Raw genomic sequence first — 21,393 nt, forward strand, 5'->3', positions numbered from 1 at the left:
CCCGCTCCAAAGGACTGTGAACTCTCGTTCTCCGTGGCCAACGTGTGTAAGCGTGTTAACCCTCGCAAGGCTGCGGGCCAAGACGGATCCCTAGCCTCGTCCTCAGAGCATGTGCAGACCAGCTGGCTAGAGTTTTTACGGACATAGTCAATCTATTCCTATCCCAGTCTGCTGTCCCCACCTGCTTCAAGATGTCCGCAATTGTTCCTGTACCCAAGAAAGCAAAGGTATCTGAACTAAATGACTATCGCCCCATAGCACTCACTTCTGTCAACATGAAGTGCTTTGAGAGGCTAGTTAAGGATCATATCACCTCCACCTTACCTGACACCCTAGACCCACTCCAATTTGCATACCACCCCAATAGATTCACAGATGATGCAATCGCCATCACTCTGCACACTGCCCTATTCCATCTGGACAAGAGGAATACCTATGTAAGAATGCTGTTCATTGACTACAGCACAGCCTTCAACACCATAGTACCCTCCAAGCTCATCATTAAGCTCCGGGCCCTGGGTCTAAACCCTGCCTTGTGCAACTGGGTCCTGGACTTCCTAACTGGGTCCTGGACTTCCTGACACCTCCACTACACTGATCCTCAACACAGGGGCCCCACAAGGGTGTGCGCACAGCCCCTCCTGTACTCCCTGTTCACCAATGAGTGCATGGCCACATCCGCCTCCAATTTAATCAAGTTTGCAGACGACACAACAGTAGTAGGCCTGATTACCAACAATGACAATAGTGGTAACCTCTCACTCAACGTCAACAAAACAATGGAGCTAATTGTGGACTTCAGGAGACAGCATTGGGAGCCCACCCCTATCCACATCGATGGGACTGCAGTGGAGAAGATGAAACGTTTAACCTCTCTTGGGTAGGGGGCAGTATTTTCACGTCCGGATGAAAAGCATGCCCAAAGTAAACTGCCTGTTACTCAGGCTCAGAAGCTAGGATAGGACAAACCATCCCCGAAAGAGAATAATTCAGCTTACCACTATTTTCAATGGCTGTCACTTTTATTATAAGGTGAAGGCCTTCCAGATTGCAGTTCCTATGGCTTCCACTAGATGTCAACAGTCTTTAGAAAGAGTTTCAGGCTGGTTTTTAGAAAAATGAGCCAGAAATTGTAGTTTTTCTAGGTGGCTCCCATTTTGTCGCTAGTGTTTCCAAGCGTGTGAATAAGAGCGCGTTCTTTGGTATTCTCCGTCTTAAATTTTATCATTTATTTACTTACCTAATGTTTGATTATATACGTTGTTTGACTGGTTTGGAAAAGTTTATTAGTAACGTTTGGGATTCATTTTGTATACATTTTGATGGAGGGAAACTGGGTGGATTTTTGACTGAAGCGTGCCAACTAAATTGAGTTTGTATTTTTTATTTATTTTTTATTTCACCTTTATTTAACCTCTATAGGGTAGAGGGCAGCATTCAGAATTTTGGATGAAAAGCATGCCCAAATTAAACGGCCTGCTACTCGGGCCCAGAAGATATGATATGCATATAACTGGTAGATTTGGATAGAAAACACTCTAACGTTTCCAAAACTGTTACAATAGTGACTGTGAGTATAAAATCCATTCAGGAAGTAGTTCTTTTTTTGGTTTTGTAGTTTTCTATTCAATGCCATTACAGTATCCATTGACTTAGTACTCCATTTGCAGTTCCTATCCCTTCCACTAGATGTCAACGGTCTTTAGAAATCGTTTCAGGCTTGTATTCTTATGAATGAGGGAGTAAGACCAGTCTGAACGAGTGGACTCTAACGTGTCGCAGAGCTTTTTCAGCCACATGTGCATTTCTTGTTTACCTTTTATATTGACGACGTTATTGTCCGGTTGAAATATTAAAGATAATTTAGGCTAAAAAACAACCGGAGAATGGAATATAAACATATTTTGACATGTTTCTATGAACTTTACGGATACAATTTGGATTTTTTGGGCTGATTGTTTTGACTGAGTTTGAACCTGTGGATTACTGAAGAAAACGCGCTAACAAAACAAAACAAAACAGTTTTTTTATATAAAGAGACTTCATCGAACAAAAGGAACATTTATTGAGTAAATTAATGTCTTCTGATTGCCACCATATGAAGATCATCAAAGGTAAGGGTTTAATTTTATCTCTATTTCTGAGTTTTGTAATGCTTCTGCTTGGCTGGTTACTGTTTGTAATAATTTGTCAACTGGGCTATGTTCTGGGCTAGGTATGTTCTGGGCTAGGTATGCTTTCGCCAAAAAGCATTTTATAAATATGACACTGTGGTTGGTTTAACAAGAATCAAATCTTTAAACCTATGTAAAATATGTCTTGTTTTCTGAATTTTTATAATGAGCATTTCTGTAATTGAATTTGGTGCTCTGCAACCTCACTGGATGTTGGCCAGATGGGATGCTAGTGTCCCACGTACCCTAGAGAGGTTAACCAATGAGGCTAGTTGAGAACAAGTTCTCATTTGCAACTGCGACCTGGCCAAGATAAAGCAAAGCAATGTGCCACAGACAACAACACAGAGTTACACATGGAGTAAAGAATAAACAAGCCAATAACATAATGACACAGTAGAGAAAAGAAAGTCTATATACAGTGTGTGCAAAAGGCATGAGGAGGTAGGCAATAAATAGGCCATATTTATGGATATAAAGAAGGACATTATCGAACAAAATGACCATTTGTGATGTACCTGGGACCTTTTGGAGTGCCGACAGAAGAAGATCATCAAAAGTAAGGCATTTTTTATATCGCTATTTCTGACTTTCATGTCGCACCTGCCTGGTTGAAATGGTTTACCATGGTTTTGTATGTGGGGCGCTGTCCTCAGATAATCGCATGGTGTGCTTTCACCATAAAGCCTTTTTAGAAATCTGACACAGCGGCTGGATTAAGTTCCTCGGCGTAAACATCACTGACAATCTGAAATGGTCCATCCACACAGACAGTGTGGTGAATAAGGCGCAACAGCGCAACTCAGCAGGCTGACGAAATTCGGCTTGGCCCCTAAGACCCTCACAGACTTTTACAGATGCACAATTGAAAACATCCTGTCAGGCTGTATCACCGCCTGGTATGGCAACTGCACTGCCCGCAACTGCAGGGCACTCCAGAGGGTGTTGCAGTCTCCTGAACAAATCCCCGGGAGGACACTACCTGAACTCCAGGACACCTACAGCACCAGATGTCACAGGAAGGCCAGAAAGATCATCAAAGACATCAATCACCTGAGCCATGGCCTGTTCACCCCGCTATCATCCAGAAGGCAAGATCAGTACAGGTTCATCAAAGCTGGGAACAAAAGACTGAAAAACAGCTTCTATCTCAAGGCTATCAGACTGTTAAATAGCCATCACTAGCCAGCTACCACAAGGTTACTCAACCCTGCACCTTAGAGGCTGCTGCTCCATGTACATAGATATGGAATCACTGGTCACTCTAATAATGGAACACTAATCACTTTGATAATGTTTACATCTGCTTTACTCATTTCATATGTATATACTGTATTCTACTGTATTTTAGTCATTGCAATTCCAACATTGCTCATCCTAATATTAATGTATTTCTTCATTCCATTCTTTTACTTTTAGATTGGTGTGTACTGTTGTGAATTGTTAGATACTGCTGCACTTTTGGAGCTAGAAACACAAGCATTTCGCTACACCTGCAATAACAACAGCAAAATATGTGTATGTGACCAATACAATTGTATTTTATTTGATTAGAGTAGGGAAGTGTAGGAGCTGGCTTCCTAAGAGGAGTGTGCATTTCTTTCTGTTCTCATTTCATGTCTTTGATGATTTGAGAACCCTCTCTGACCTTCACAAGGTCTTTACAGAGTGTTGAGCCCATCACCTCCTATGTCATCTTTGTATTGTTCTCTAATCTCCCCCATTGCCTTTGTTGCTTCCATTTTCCTTTAATAAGTGTTACCAGAGATGGTTTCTGGGTGTGTGACTGAAGAAATCAATGGAGGATCTGAAAGGGGCATGAGGTCCTTCCTCTGTACTTCGAATGATAACAACCCTCCCAAGCCCAGCCTGCTCTTGCTGTAGCCTCTCATTGGTCCACACGGAGGGAAGCTCTCAGCACAACACAGCACTCCTCATTAGAACAGAGGGAGCCAATCAATCTATAGGGAGCCAATCAGCTGCCTGGCTCAACGAGGGCTCCAGGTCAGACAGAGGTAGAAGGAGTCAGGAAGGAATCACGACCGATGATTTGCTCAATTAAAGCACCAGTTTGAAAAATAATATGCTGAATTGAACATTTTCAAGAGGGTATGGATGCCATCTCAGAGAGGAAGAGGCAAAGTGAGATGTTCCACTCCTGTCAAAATCTGTCCAAACTAGAATACAGTGATAAGCAGATTGCCTGCCTTCCCCCTTTGGAACAACGACTCCCATTGTTAGGGTGGAGACAAAACCGTCTCGTCACAAAACCTTCTCGATATTATACAGTATTTCGGGCCATCTTCACTCACATGGACATCTGCACATAATCAGTGGTGAATAGTTCTCTTAGCCAACATCAAAGTATTGCCACAACAAGAAATGTCAGTACATTTTAAACATTCTCTACATGCATGGGTTATGTTTAGTAGAGATTGGCTTCTATGTAAATGTATCACTGAGGAGTCACAGATGAGCACCCTTTCAGTTAAACATACTGACTGTGAAACTTCTATCTACGTGACTAAATCCCATCAGTTAACTGTACAGTTTCTTCTAGACACACTTCCGTGCTAATGGACCCCAAGAGATTGATAAAGGAGCGTGGCAGGTTAGATCAGCCCCAGTGGAGGGGAGAATTCCCATGGCACGATCAGGAATGGACACCTGGGGGATTAATGGCAGCCCTTAGCTCCTCTAATAGACACATGGTGGGTGGATATTACTGCTCTGCTGCTGAGATTAGTCCCTGGTGGTTTGACACAGTACTCGTTTGCTGGTTTTGAGTGGAGCCCATGGGGAGTAGGAGATCACTCCTGTTCAGACCTGGAGTAGACCAGAGCTGGTTGTGCACTGTGTGCTGTTGAGACTGTCTTTGTTGTCACTGTGGTCTTTGTGGGGATAGCTGCACCCAGTGGGCTGGAAAAGAGATGGGGACTAGGATCTTTTAACACCTGATGCCTGATGCAAAACTCCTCAGTCATAAAGACACTTTCCTCCTCCTACCCATACTGCTAATTTCTCTCTATGTTACTCTCTCCCTATCTCTCTCTCTCAAACACACACATACATATACACATGCACGGACGTGCACACACACACACACACACACACACACACACACACACACACACACACACACACACACACACACACACACACACACACACACACACACACACACACACACACACGCACACACACACATTCTGAGTGATCGATCAAGTCTGCCTCACCCTGGCTTTGGCCTTGTTTATCTGCAGAGGAAGTGTGGAGGAGGAGAGACGGTGGAGTATTCTCTCAGATGGAGAGGAAGGGAGGAGTGTGCTCTCTCACTGTCTACTAGACATCCCTTTACGTCCTCCCTCTCTACCTCCCTCCATCCCTGCTTGTTCTTCTCTCTGCCTCACTCTGTCCCTCCCTGCCTGTGGTGTGACCAGGGGACCTCCCTCCTTTTATCTCTTACCCCTCCACCAGCTATAATGACAGACAGCTATTTAATATGAGCTGGTGAGAAATTAGATTAGAGTGTGGAGAGTGAGAGGAAGACAGAGTGAGAGAGAAAAAGAGAGAGAGAGGAAAATAGAGAGAGAGAGAGAGAGAGACAGAGAGAGAGAGAGAGAGGGCAACACACAAAGAGAGAGGTTCTCTCTGAGCCCTGAGGCTGTGCAGTATTAACATAGAGAGGAAGTGTTTTAGACTCACAGCGTCACTGAGTCATCATCACTGTCATCATCATCACCACCAACACCACAGCTAATGACAGCCAGTCTGAACGAGATGCTGAACCTACTACCCCCTCAGGAGACTGAAAAGATTTGGCATGGGTCCTCAGATCCTCAAAAAGTTCTATAGCTGCACCATCGTCACTGCCTGGTATGGCAACTGCTCGGCCTCCATCCGCAAGGCACTACAGAGGGTAGTGCGTACGGCCCAATACATTACTGGGGCCAAGCTTCCTGCAATCCAGGACCTCTATACCAGGCGGTGTCAGAGGAAGGCCCTAAAAGACTCCAGCCACCCTAGTCATGGACTGTTGTCTCTGCTACCGCAAGGCAAGCGGCACGGCAATAACTCTACCTACATGTACATATTACCTCAATTATCTCGACTAACCGGTGCCCCCGCACATTGACTCTGTCTCGACTAACCGGTGCCCCCGCACATTGTACCTGTACCCCCTGTATTTAGCCTCGCTATTTGTTCATTTTATTTTCTATTTTTTATTTATCTATTTTTTTCTATGAACATCTTAATGCATTGTTGGTTAAGGGCTTGTAAGTAAGCATTTCACTGTAGAGGTTTACACCTGTTGTATTTGGCGCATGTGACGAATACAATTTGATTTGATTTTCTCCGCAGACACCAGACCACACTCACACCAATGCACAGTGCATACCCCTAATACACACAGCAAACACAGTGAGAGAGCAGATCGTGTTAGAGTCCCAGCTGTGATTAACTCGTCCTGACAAAGCCAGATGTTTTGTTAAGATGCAGAGAACCCAAAGTGGAGCTCAGGGAGGGAGGAGACACGCGCTCCCAGCCTCCCCCTCCGGCCCTAGGCAGCCAAGTGTTCCTCCATAAACATCCCACATCACTGAAGGCAGAGTGCGGAGATGAGAGGGAGGTAAAGAGAACATATGCCTAGGCCAATGTCTCCCATCGCAGCTCACTCAACAGAGGGAGGATGTCAACAAAGAGGGCTAGTGGAATACCCACTGTCGAGTCAACGCTTCTCCCACAACACAAGCATGCTCAGTCTGAGGCATGTTAATCTGCTTGGTAATATGGATTGGCATTTGAAATTATTTCACTATTCAATTAATATCATACGTTTTTATCCGGATAGTCAAAATTCATAAAAAAAAAAAATCAGAAGGACGCAAAATGACCAATATACTACGGCTTAAAGCTGTTCTTATCCACGACACAAAGCAGAGTGCCTGGATACAGCCCTTAGCCGTGGTATATTGGTCATATACGACAAACTCAAGGTGCCTTATTGCTATTATAAACCGGCTATCAACATAATTTGAGCCGTAAAAATAAATGTTTTGTCATACCCGATATACCATGGCTGTCTGCCAATTTGCATTCAGGGCTTGAACCACCGAGTTTCTAATGTTACTTTTTGCAGTAGCCTTAGCTAACAGCAACGGTGAAAGAGAAGTCTGTTTGCCATCATAGAACTGATTCTGTTTCAAAAAGTTTCTGATGAGTGTTTTAAATTGATCTGTGTCAGGTCAATTGCCGCAGGAAGTAGGGGTGCTGAGGGTGCTGCAGCAACCCCTGATGAAAAAATAACCCCCGTCGACAGCAACCCCGCCCCAAAATATCTGCTAGCGGCCATGGTGAGGTCTTGAGGACCCTCGGTTGGTGTGCGCCTGTAGGTTAATCACTATTTGAAGTGGGGTAAATAGCATACTGTTGTCGGTGCTGTTGGGAGGGCATGATAGTAAACTGCCTTTTCATGTCAAATGCAACCCATAACCCATAGCACAAGAGAGAAAATGAGCTTAAGAATAAAGCATTACTTTGTGCGGCTTCAGAAGTGTAGGCTACATATATAGTGCGCAACTGAAATTAAAGCAGGAAGCACCATTGACTCGGTCTATAACAAAGTGGTCAGATGAAGAAGATGCTAAACTACAGGACTGTTCTGCTATCACAGACTGGAACATGTTTCAGGATTCTTACGATGGCATTGTGGAGTACACCACATCAGTTACTGGCTTTAGCAATAAGTGCATCGAGGACGTTGTCCCCACAGTGACTGTACGTACATACCCCAACCAGAAACCACAGATTACAGGCAACATTCGCACTGAGCTAAAATCAAATCATCAAATCAAATCAAATCAAATTTTATTTGTCACATACACATGGTTAGCCGATGTTAATGCGAGTGTAGCGAAATGCTTGTGCTTCTAGTTCCGACAATGCAGTAATAACGAACAAGTAATCTAACTAACAATTCCAAAAAACTACTGTTTTATACACAGTGTAAGGGGATAAAGAATATGTACATAAGGATATATGAATGAGTGATGGTACAGAGCAGCATAGGCAAGATACAGTAGATGATATCGAGTACAGTATATACATATGAGATGAGTATGTAAACCAAGTGGCATAGTTAAAGTGGCTAGTGATACATGTATTACATAAGGATGCAGTCGATGATATAGAGTACAGTATCTACGTATGCATATGAGATGAATAATGTAGGGTAAGTAACATTATATAAGGTAGCATTGTTTAAAGTGGCTAGTGATATATTTACATCATTTCCCATCAATTCCCATTATTAAAGTGGCTGGAGTAGAGTCAGTGTCATTGACAGTGTGTTGGCAGTAGCCACTCAATGTTAGTGGTGGCTGTTTAACAGTCTGATGGCCTTGAGATAGAAGCTGTTTTTCAGTCTCTCGGTCCCAGCTTTGATGCACCTGTACTGACCTCGCCTTCTGGATGACAGCGGGGTGAACAGGCAGTGGCTCGGGTGGTTGATGTCCTTGATGATCTTTATGGCCTTCCTGTAGCATCGGGTGGTGTAGGTGTCCTGGAGGGCAGGTAGTTTGCCCCCAGTGATGCGTTGTGCAGACCTCACTACCCTCTGGAGAGCCTTACGGTTGAGGGCGGTGCAGTTGCCATACCAGGCGGTGATACAGCCCGCCAGGATGCTCTCGATTGTGCATCTGTAGAAGTTTGTGAGTGCTTTTGGTGACAAGTCGAATTTCTTCAGCCTCCTGAGGTTGAAGAGGCGCTGCTGCGCCTTCCTCACGATGGGTAGAGCTGCCGCTTTCAAGGTGCGGGACTCTAACCCGGAAGCCTACAAGAAATCCTGCTATGCCCTACGACGAACCATCAAACAGGCAAAGCGTCAACGTAGGGCTAAGATTGAATCATACTACGCCGTCTCTGATGCTCGTCTTATGTGGCAGGGCTTGCAAACTATTAGAGACTACAAAGGCAAGCACAGTTGCAAGCTGCCCAGTGGCACGAGCCTACCAGACGAGCTAAATCACTTCTATGCTCGCTTCGAGGCAAGCAACACTGAGGCATGCATGAGAGCATCAGCTGTTCCGGACGACTGTGTGATCATGCTCTCCGTAGCTGAAGTGAGTAAGACCTTTAAACAGGTCAACATACACAAGGCTGCAGGGCCAGATGGATTACCAGGATGTGTGCTCCGGGCATGTGCTGACCAACTGGCAGGTGTCTTCACTGACATTTTCAAAATGTTCCTGATTGAGTCTGTAATACCAACATGTTTCAAGCAGACCACCATAGTCCCTGTGCCCAAGAACACTAAGGCAACCTGCCTAAATGACTACAGACCTGTAGCACTCAAGTCTGTAGCCATGCAGTGCTTTGAAAGGTTGGTAACAGCTCACATCAACACCATTATCCCAGAAACCCTAGACCCACTCCAATTTGCATACCGCCCAAACTGATCCACAGATGATGCAATCTCTATTGCACTCCACACTCCCCTTTCCCACCTGGACAAAAGGAACAATTATATGAGAATGCTATTCATTGACTACAGCTCAGCGTTCAACACCATAGTACTCTCAAAGCTCATCACTAAGCTAAGGATCCTGGGACTAAACACCTCCCTCTGCAACTGGATCCTGGACTTCCTGATGGGCCGCTCCCTGGTGGTGAAGGTAGGTATCAACACATCTGCCACGCTGATCCTCAACACTGGAGCTCCCCAGGGGTGCGTGCTTAGTCCCCTCCTGTACTCCCTGTTCACCCACGACTGCATGGCCAGGCATGACTCTAACACCATCATTAAGTTTGCTAACGACACAACAGTGGTAGGCCTGATCACCGACAACGACGAGACAGCCTATAGGGAGGAGGTCAGACACCTGGCCGGTGGTGCCAGAATAACAACGTAACCAAGACTAAGGAGATGATTGTGGACTACAGGAAGAGGAGGCCCGAGCGCGCCCCCATTGTCATCGACGGGGCTGTAGTGGAGCAGGTTGAGGGCTTCAAGTTCCTTGGTGTCCACATCAACAACAAACTAGAATGGTCCAAACACAACAAGACAGTCGTGAAGAGGGCATGACAAATCCTATTCCCCCTCAGGAAACTAAAAAGATTTGGCATGGGTCCTGAGATCCTCAAAAGGTTCTATAGCTGCAACATCAAGAGCATCCTGACTGGTTTCATCACTGCCTGGTACGGCAATTGCTCGGCCTCTGACCGCAAAGCATTACAGAGGGTAGTGCGTAAGGCCCAGTACATCACTGGAGCTAAGCTACCTGCCATCCAGGACCTCTACACCAGGCGGTGTCAGAGGAAGGCCCTAAAAATGATCAAAGATTCCAGCCATAGACTGTTCTCTCTACTACCACATGGCAAGCAGGTACCAGAGTGCCAAGTCTAGGACAAAAACGCTCCCGCACAATGGCTAACCCGGCTATCTGCATTGTGTCCCACCCACCACCCACCACCCGACAACCCCTCTTTCCACTCTGCTACTCTCTGTTCATCATATATGCATAGTCACTTTAACCATATCTACATGTACATACTACCTCAATCAGCCTGACTAACCGGTGTCTATATGTAGCCTCGGTACTTTTATTGTCTCGCTACTTTTTGCACAATTGATTAGAGCCTGTAAGGATTTCAATGTAAGGTCTACACCTGCTGTATTCGGCACACGTGACAAATAAACTTTGATTTGATTTGTAAACAATGACTGTCAAAGCCAGGTGATGTCTGAAGCAGCAGTTGCTCAATGCGTTGTATTTAAACACTACATTCTAAGAGTTTGTTTCATTAAATTAAGCACTTCAAATGTCATAGTATATCCTTGTGTGTAACAATGTAACACTGTTTATTTTAATTTAGACAAAGCTTTTTCGTTGTCTGGATATCTGGGTATCAATTATACGGGGCCCATCCCTACTTGGTAAACACTCTCCTTTAGCAGAGACACCATAATGAGTAGTACATCAAATAAAATAAAATAACATGCACCGAATACAACAGGTATAGTAGACCTTACAGTGAAATGCTTACTACAAGCCCTTAACCAACAATGCAGTTTTAAGAAAAATACCTAGAAAATAAGAGATAAAGTAAGAAAATAATGAATAATTAAAGCAGCAGTAAAATACAATAGCAAGGAAATATACGGGGGGTACGGGTACAGAGGCAATGTGCGGAGGCACCGGTTAGTCGAGGTAATTAAGGTAATATATACATGTTGGTAGAGTTATTAAAATGACTTATGCATAGATAATAACAGAGAGTAGTAGCAGCATAAAAGGGTGAGGAGGGGGCAATGCAAGTAGTCTGGGTAGCCATTTGATTAGATGTTTATTAGTCTTATGGCTTGGGGGTAGAAGCTGTTTAGAAGCCTCTTGGACCTATACTTGGCGCTCCGGTACCGCTTGCCGTGCAGTAGCAGAGAGAACAGTCTATAACTAGGGTGGCTGGAGTCTTTGACAATTTTAGGGTCTTCCTCTAAAGAAAAAACGCAAAAAACCCCCATACACAATAGCACAATTGGTTACGGAATCGTAAAACGGAAGCCATCTCCTTCGGCGCCCTCTATTTAGAAGCTATACGATATATCATAACTATCACTTTAAAGTTGTCTGGACATTTATTTCTATGCAAACATGATAATAAATATGCATACATAGGGCTAGTCATGAATGGACAAATATATGCCCCGTGCATGAACTCATGTCATAATACATATCTTCAAATATTCATGGGTGTCACAGATACTCCAATGACAGAGTCCTGTCCTTACTGTCTACTGTACAATCCTATATACAGTGGGGCAAAAAAGTATTTAGTCAGCCACCAATTGTGCAAGTTCTCCCACTTAAAAAGATGATAGAGGCCTGTAATTTTCATCATAGGTACACTTCAACTATGACAGACAAAATGAGGAAAGAAATCGAGAAAATCACATTGTAGGTTTTTTTATGAATTTATTTGCAAATTATGGTGGAGAATCAGTATTTGGTCAATAACAAAAGTTTATCTCAATACTTTGTTATATACCCTTTGTTGGCAATGACAGAGGTCAAACGTTTTCTGTAAGTCTTCACAAGGTTTTCACACACTGTTGCTGGTATTTTGGCCCATTCCTCCATGCAGATCTCCTCTAGAGCAGTGATGTTTTGGGGCTGTTGCTGGGCAACACGGACTTTCAACTCCCTCCAAAGATTTTCTATGGGGTTGAGATCTGGAGATTGGCTAGGTCATTCCAGGACCTTGAAATGCTTCTTACGAAGCCACTCCTTCATTGCTCGGGCGGTGTGTTTGGGATCATTGTCATGCTGAAAGACCCAGCCACGTTTCATCTTCAATGCCCTTGCTGATGGAAGGAGGTTTTCACTCAAAATCTCACGATACATGGCCCCATTCATTCTTTCCTTTACACGGATCAGTCGTCCTGGTCCCTTTGTAGAAAAACAGCCCCAAACCATGATGTTTTCACCCCTATGCTTCACAGTAGGTATGGTGTTCTTTGGATGCAACTCAGCATTCTTTGTCCTCCAAACACGACGAGTTGAGTTTTTACCAAAAAGTTATATTTTGGTTTCATCTGACCATATGACATTCTCCCAATCTTCTTCTGGATCATCCAAATGCTCTCTAGCAAACTTCAGACGGGCCTGGACATGTACTGGCTTAAGCAGGGGGACACGTCTGGCACTGCAGGATTTGAGTCCCTGGCGGCGTAGTGTGTTACTGATGGCAGGCTTTGTTACTTTGGTCCCAGCTCTCTGCAGGTCATTCACTAGGTCCCCCTGTATGGTTGTGGGATTTTTGCTCACCGTTCTTGTGATCATTTTGACCCCACGGGGTGAGATCTTGCGTGGAGCCCCAGATCGAGGGAGATTATCAGTGGTCTTGTATGTCTTCCATTTCCTAATAATTGCTCCCACAGTTGATTTCTTCAAACCAAGCTGCTTACCTATTGCAGATTCAGTCTTCCCAGCCTGGTGCAGGTCTACAATTTTGTTTGTTTTTGGTGTCCTTTGACAGCTCTTTGGTCTTGGCCATAGTGGAGTTTGGAGTGTGACTGTTTGAGGTTGTGGACAGGTGTCTTTTATACTGATAACAAGTTCAAACAGGTGCCATTAATACAGGTAACGAGTGGAGGACAGAGGAGCCTCTTAAAGAAGACGTTACAGGTCTGTGAGAGCCAGAAATCTTGCTTGTTTTAAGGTGACCAAATACTTATTTTCCACCATAATTTGCAAATGCCGGCAGGGGCAGGGCGGCAGGGTAACCTAGTGGTTAGAGCATTGGACTAGTAACCGGAAGGTTGCAAGTTCAAACCCCCGAGCTGACAAGGTACAAATCTGTCGCTCTGCCCCTGAACAGGCAGTTAACCCACTGTTCCTAGGCCGTCATTGAAAATAAGAATTTGTTCTTAACTGACTTGCCTGGTCAAATAAAAAAAATAAAATTAATTCATTTATTAAAAAAAAAAAATCTTATTTTGTCTGTCATAGTTGAAATGTACCTATGATGAAAATTACAGGCCTCTCATCTTTTTAAGTGGGAGAACTTGCACAATTGGTGGCTGACTAAATACTTTTTTGCCCCACTGTATATGCAATTCAATCCATTGGTGCTGAACCAGTGATCCAGCAGACCTGTCATTGTGTCTCTGTCTCTGAGCCTGAGATTCTTTGGCTTCCTGTCTAAGAGGAAGCCCAGCTGGGGAAATCACTGAATCAGCTGCTGATTGGCTCACTGATGGAGACCATTTGGAAGCCAGCATTGCTGGAGGAAATTGAATTACCCTCACAATCTGTTGGCTTCTTTTTTTTTAAAATCTCCACAACAGCTTATGTAACGAAGAGATGGAGAGATGATGCAGTTTGGTGTTGGTATTTTGAGGGTATTTTATTAGGATCCACATTAGCTATTGCAAAAGCTGCAGCTACTCTTCCTGGGGTCCACACAGAACAGTTTGTTTATGTGTGTGTGTGTGCACACATGTTCATTTCCATTGCAAATACCTAATATTTTGTTGATTCACAGTGAGGCATATACTGTTTTTACTCATTTTCTATCTGCTTTGTGGCCAGTCAGTCTGTCAGAGAAACATTACGCCTGTGATGCTGCGGCAGCATGGGTACTTTGGTAGGACATTGTAAAAGAACTCTGGTGCATGGACGTGATTATTTTGGGAGTTCTGTTTATCGCTGTGGCCCCCTGATGAGCCCTATTATCTGTGTTATGAAATATTTTAAACAGAGCACAGGCTAGGTTCCACCACTGTGCTCACAACAGCCTCCATATTCTGGTGACTGACAGCATAGGAGATGGAGAGAGAGAACAAGAACAGACATGGGAAGAGAAAAACAGACAGAGAGAGCGAGAAAGAGAACAAGTGAGAAATAGAGAGTCAGAGAGAGAGAGCGAGAGAGAGAGAGATAAGACCATCCCTCTCCAGCTTCAACAGTCTAGGAGTTTATTCCACAATAACAATGGATTCTGTTTCAGTGATCACTCAGTACATAACCCATCATCAGAGAGGTTGAGAATGGCTTGCTCAGAGATCACTCATTACATAACCCATCATCAGAAAGGTTTAGAATGGCTAGATTACATGTCTTGTGATGAGTACATATTGTAAACAGATACATATCTGCACATCAACAACCACACATCAATACATTTAGACCTGTTGTTTCCTATGTAAAAAGTCTTCACTGTACTTGATAGCCCTGATTTGCTCCTCTAGGGCCTTATTACCATATTAGAACGCATGTAAATGTTTTACCCCATTGTGCTTCTATTCAGTCACTTTAGTACAATAATTAAACTAACTAAACATACAGCACTCTACAATAATGCTTTTATTTTCCGTATTAATCAGACAACTCATTAGGCAGTAATGAGCTGACACTTTTGTTGCTCTTCTTGTTTGGGCGGAAGTTGGGAGCATGGGGACTGAACACACACATGCACACAAACACACGCACGGACGCACACTCTCCTATAGTCCCACTCCAATTATGGGAGCATCTCACCCGGGAAGGAGACCACTTACCCAGCATTCACTTTATGAATAATTGATTGTTTGTAAATACACTTTTGGTCTCTGATTAATTGTTTTGTAGACATATTCATTTGCTAAATTAGATTAGATTTTTAAATGCATTATTTATTAGCTGAACACTCTCTGGCAATTAGGCAACACTAGGTTTTGAAGGGTTATTGTCAAACCCAGATTTGTTATGCATGATTCAGATTCAGAAAACTTTAATGTCCTCAATGACGAGAGATCATTTTGCAGCAATCACAATGCATACAGACAAAATCATATATTAAGAAACAACAACATAAAAATAGCTAAAGATATTTACAAGCAAGTAAGGCTGGATAGGTAAAAATGCATAATAAAAATGTCAGGATAAGGCTACATGTACTGTACATGCTAAAGTGCAATTAGTCCAACATTTTATTTAATTGTAGTATTGCATTCAGAATAAAAAAAAGTTCAAAAAAGTAGATGAGGAAATGAGGACACATACGCAATCTCTCTCTCTCTCTCTCACACGCACACACACACACACACACACACACACACAAATATTAATGTCGGGGACATTCACTCTGCCCAAGTCTCTGGGCAGCCATCAACCTCTCTGACCAACCACACACAGACAGGAAATCACACAGCAAATGTGGATGTAATGCTGGGCTTTCAGAGGCACAAATGTGTGTTTCTCTAATTGATGGAGGAAATGAATAGCTCTGACCTTTTTCCCTGGAGTTGTAATGAGAGGAAGTATGCATCATCCCTTCCTGTGACTTATTTTATCCCAGCAGCACATCTCTCTGTAACACCTCTAGTAGGTAATGCATTGTGACCACAGCTCAATGCAATACAGTGATTCATCAATACCCTACTGTATTGTGAGACTAGTATTTTCATTCCATATGTTATACATTCTATCAAGTGTACATTGATTACAATTCCTGGGACTCGGGAGCATAGGTTAGTCAGCGTCAAACCGTCAATGCATATAAAGGATAAAGGTGGGGGATGTGTGAGACAGGGGATGAGAGTTACGGTGAGTGCCAAGCTGTGTCCAGACATCATAACTTGGCGGTAGGAAGCCAAACACAGGAACATGATGTTGAGGGGACAGTACTATTGGCTGCCTGTCTGAAGCCCTTATGAAGCCCTGTGGTAAATGTTAATGCTCAATATATTAACTTCCAAATCACACACTGTTAAAGGATCTATAATGTTCCAGTCTAGAACCTGTTAATAGGCTGTGGAAGAGGGCCCGGCCCCTCAGTGGGAGGCTTGAATATAAGGCAGGCAGCCCTGGCTCACCATGGGAGACTGGGAGCAGGACAGTCAGCTTGAGTCTTCTCAAGGGGACGGCTGCAAGGCCTACAGAGGAGAGAGAGCAGCGCTAGGCTGCCGCGGATATGACAAATATGAGGCTGCCTGCCAATTTGTGGGGATACTGGCAAGTGCAGCGCAGGCTGAATCCTTAACAGAGGGAGATGAATTATTGAAAAGGTGCTAGGAGTTATGTAGGGGGTGGATAGAGATGCCTTTGCATGCGCTAGAAGAGAGAGGTGGGACACATTACAAAATGTTTAGGGCCTAGAAATCGACGGTTTATAGTTTGTTTGGATGTTTCTTGTTTGATTTGGTTCTAAAAAATACTATTTACTTGGTTGTACAAAATACACAAGTTGCTATACACACGTTTCACAAGTTGCTCACCCCCCCAAAAAACTGAGCTTGTCTTTCCTACTAGCACTGCCTTTGCTGATAATTTCATTATTGTGGAAAAATGTACATGTACTTAGTACGACTGTGAGATGTGGTTGTCCCACCTAGCTATCTTAAGATGAATGCATTAATTGTAAGTGGCTCTGGATAAGCGTGTCTGCTAAATGACTCAAATGTTGCTAGGATGCTAATCTTGTTAATGCATTTCATTATTTGATGCTAACTCTGCACCATGCGTAAGTCAATAGATGCTCTGAAAATAATTGTATTCATAAACAGCCTAACAAACAAAGCATAGAGAGACACAGTATAGTACATTATTGGCCATGTTTTCCCCTCAGCATGGCAACCTTCTCTCTCTTTAGGGCACATTTAGATTCTGCATTCATGCCAGTCACAGTTACTAGTGTTCTACAATTGTGCTACAAAGTGTTTTGCTGTGATTAAACAGCAATTTGAGGGTCACATTGGTGAGCAGGGGTGGACTGGCAGGGGGTGTTGTTGTCAGCGCTCCAGACTCCCTGTGACGCCTGACGCAGAAATTAGGTCAATGAATGCAAAACAGCATTCATGGAAATTGTCCCTCATCAAATCTGTGTGCAGCTTTTCCGTTCGAGGGCATCAGAGGGGCAGAAGGCATAGAGAGAAACTGTCTAGAACACAAACACCTGGCTGCTTCTCTCCTCATCCAGCTGGATCTTTGTCTTTATTTTTGCCTAAATAAAGACCTAAAGATGTACATAAATGTAGCGTGTCGTGGAATTCACTGCGTTTTATTGTGAGACCGATATCGCATTATAGACATCACAATAACTGGGGTCTATTCAAGTTGATGGATCTAAGTGCAATGTAAAGAAAAAGGAGTGTAAGGAAAACTGTTCCAGTAGAATTGCAGTGTGTGCAGTACACAACATACCATAATGTATGCACATTGCGCTCTTTATTTGAAGTGAGCTCCATGTTTATTTGAAGTGAGCTCCAATAGCTCCATGTTCTTATGTCACCCAAACTTCAAGAGCGTGTGCTTTATTTTAAGAGAATGACAGTGTGTGGATGTCTTTTTCTTTCCTCGTGATAGAAGTGATAGATGACTGCTCAGCAACTCACTAAGCAGGATGTGTCTTTGTTGGTTCTGGTTTCCATTCTGTGTGATCTGTGATTTGTCTGTTGTTTCTGTTTCCTTAACCACTCTCTGTTGTTCAACAATGACACAAGTTTGTATGGCAGCTTGATAGCTAGCATGTTGTGTTCTAATTGTTGTATTCTCTCTCCCTTCATCTCTCTCTTCTCTCTCCCTGACAGACACCAGCCTATCGAGTGAACGTGGTAAGTACTGCAGAGGCACGTTTCCCTGATTTAGATTTGGCTGATTTGACTGTGCCAGATTGGAGATGTTTTTGTGGATGTGCAAAGAGCTGTTTTTAGGTGTTTGTCTCAGGGGGAGTTTGATGCTGTGAGCACAGAACATCATGTGCATCAGTAGGAAGCCATTTTCCTCTTCATCACATTTCATGTTACAACAATTTTGAAAAGGGAAAAAAATTACTGAATGTAATTACCAAAACAGCAGTGCTGGACCGATGTGGCCGATCAGAATTTGAATTTGGCATATTTTCCTTGCATAGTGTGGCAGTGCTTGACTTGGGATGAAAGAGGTGCGGGAGCTATCTTTTTTCAAGTCGGTCCATTTGACTATGTTCAAAGAAATTCACAAATAGCATTAAGCTATAGAAGATCTCTGATTATTCACTATTAAGGGTTCATACACATTTTGACAGATGGAATTTCATGGCTTTTCCATGACTTCTAACCAAATTTCAATGACCAATAATCTCGTCTCTATGTAGCCTACGTGAAGAAGTTACATAAATGTGGTATTGACACTAGAAGGCTGTTGGTCTCTGATCCCATTTAGGCCTGCTATCTCCTGCCATTGTGCCATTAATCAAGGCACTTAACCCCCCACAAAGTAGAATAACTGCACTGTTAGGCTACTGTATAAAACAAGTGGTCAACCATCTGGAGAGCTACTGGGTGTGCAGGCTTTTAATCCAGCCCTGAAACACACCGAGTCTGCTTATCAAGGTTCTGTTGAGTAGCTGATGTTTAGACTACAATGTGGTGTTAGAGTGGAGCGTGAAAAAAAATCCTGCACACCCAGTACACTCTAAAACATGTCGGGATGTTTGCTTGACCCAACTGCTGGTTTGCAGGCAGTGGGTTACTTAGTCGGGTTGTTTTCTTTTAAAACTGCTGGGCTATTGATGCTGGGTGCTGGGTTATTGAGGTATGATCCAGTGGATCAGAAGACTAGAATCATAGTTTAGTAGGTGTCATTCATGTTCATCTGTTCTGTTGCATAGTTATCATATTTTAAGGTCGAGCAATATCGCTTCAATATCACTGACAGATTTTTACGAGTTCGCTAAAAGCCTATGTAAATCCCATTGTTGGGATACAATAAGGTGGTACAGTATAGCTTATTAGGCAATGAAATGGTATACCTTATATTTAATAAATAAGCGTAATATTATAGAAGAATGTGTAAAGACAAATATTATAAAAATTTGAATGTGCAGTATGTAAATGTAACAGTTTAACTTTCGTCCGTCCCCTCGCCCCGGGCTCGAACCAGGGACCCTCTGCACACACCGACATCAGGCACCCACAAAGCATCGTTAACCATCGTGCCACAAAAGCCACAGCCCTTGCAGAGCAAGGGGAACAACTACTTCAGGTCTCAGAGCGAGTGACGTCACCGATTGAAACGCTATTAGCGCACACCACCGTTAACTAGCTAGCCATTTCACATCGGTTACATAAACTTCACATGAACTTAACATGAATTTAACATGAACTTGCTGAACAGGATGATATTTTCATGACCATAAGAACCCTCATTCGACAACTTGCTCATTCAGGCATGGCACATTCTCAATGTATTCAATCTGTGTATGGACGCTAAAACGTTAGGTTAAGAATCATCTGTCTCAGCTATCATAGTTGTTGTATCAACTTCAAGTCAGAATGGCATTAATGAAGCCTATGTGTAACCGGTGTGAAATGGCTAGCTAGTTAGCGGGGTGTGCGCTAATAGCGTTTCAATCGGTGACGTCACATGCTCTGAGACCTTGAAGTAGTTGTTCCCCTTGCTCTGCAAAAGCTGCGGCTTTTGTGAAGAGATGGGTAACGATGCTTTGAGGGTGGCTGATGTCGATGTGTGCACAGGTTCCCTGGTTCGAGCCCAGGTAGGGGCGAGGAGAGGGACAGAAGCTATACTGTTACATATGGATAGAGTAGAATATAATAATATAATAACTTTATTGTGCCAAGGACTTCCTTTCTGTTGAAAAAAGAACAATTATTTTTGATTGAAAATAAAAAGATTTTGCTCTCGAGAACAAATGTATTTTAACAATTTGCCTTGAAAATAAAAAACCCCCTGTATAGAATCAGAGATGCCAGATTTGCCACTGAACAACCAAAAGGGGGAATGAGATGGGAACAACAATTTGTTGCAAATTGGGGAGGAAGGCTCAATGTAATAAAGTAATGACTTGCAAATGGGAGGAAGGCTAATAGCTGAACACCCCCCACTAAAGAATTAAATAAGTTACCTTACTTGTTATGTTGGCTGACAATTTGTTAGCTACACTGTCCTTACGAACCACATAGCATAATATTACAGCAGTGTTTACCGGTATGTTAGCTAGCTACCTAACGTTAGTAGTTATACATCAAACTTGCCAGTAAATTAACTATAGGCTATCTAACTACACAACGTTTATTGACTTGATTATTCTCTTCGTTCTTATTCTCGATTATTCTCGTCGTTCTTTAGCTAAATGGTATAGTCGTTGTGCTTTCTCAATGGACATTTGGGTGCTTTCGTAAATTCGCTCTGGCTATCTATAGGCTGGACAATAGAATGAGTCAAAATTCACCCAAGGCTGAAAAACAGCTTTTTATTTTCAAAACCATGTACATTTAATTCAGCTCGTGTCATGCTAATTTTGCTATTTGTGACCTGCGGAAACAACTTGGAAGACGACGACCACAAAATGTTAAATCCTCAAATCCTCGGCGATTAAGCCTCACCGCTCTGTCAACAGAGCTCTGTGTTTATTATTGGATTATTAGGTTATGAAATCTGACTTTTTGGATATAATGTTAAAGATACGTTAGGCCCCACTGAACGATTCAAAACATTAAGAATCATCTGTCTTGGTAAAATTTATTTTAAAACATAAGGAAGTAAAATGTCATCATCAAAGCGCATTTTCACCCACCCTGGGCAGAGTGAGTGGACACCCTACTCATTGTCAAGTGGCTGGGAACTTTCTCTCTCTGCTTAATTGGCTGTACCAGGAGTCCTAGGTGTAATTGTGTTAAGAGAAAATGTTGAGCCGGGCTGGTTTTAGTGCCTTAATCTGTAGTCTCCGGATTCATATGGTT

The 21,393-nt window shown here is 43.1% G+C and overlaps 1 protein-coding gene across 2 annotated transcripts in view; it reads left to right on the forward strand.

The window, feature by feature from the left end:
* LOC112219555 (cadherin-4) overlaps nucleotides 1-21,393 on the forward strand; it is a 342,114-nt gene that overhangs the window by 124,300 nt on the left and 196,421 nt on the right. For both annotated transcript variants that reach the window (XM_024380897.1, XM_024380906.1), the window contains exon 3: nucleotides 18,241-18,264. In XM_024380897.1, the coding sequence (XP_024236665.1) occupies nucleotides 18,241-18,264 (24 nt within the window). The remainder of the gene's footprint in view (nucleotides 1-18,240; nucleotides 18,265-21,393) is intronic.

Source organism: Oncorhynchus tshawytscha, linkage group LG02 (genome assembly GCF_018296145.1).
Source record: "Oncorhynchus tshawytscha isolate Ot180627B linkage group LG02, Otsh_v2.0, whole genome shotgun sequence".
In the NCBI taxonomy this organism is placed as follows: Eukaryota; Metazoa; Chordata; class Actinopteri; order Salmoniformes; family Salmonidae; genus Oncorhynchus; species Oncorhynchus tshawytscha.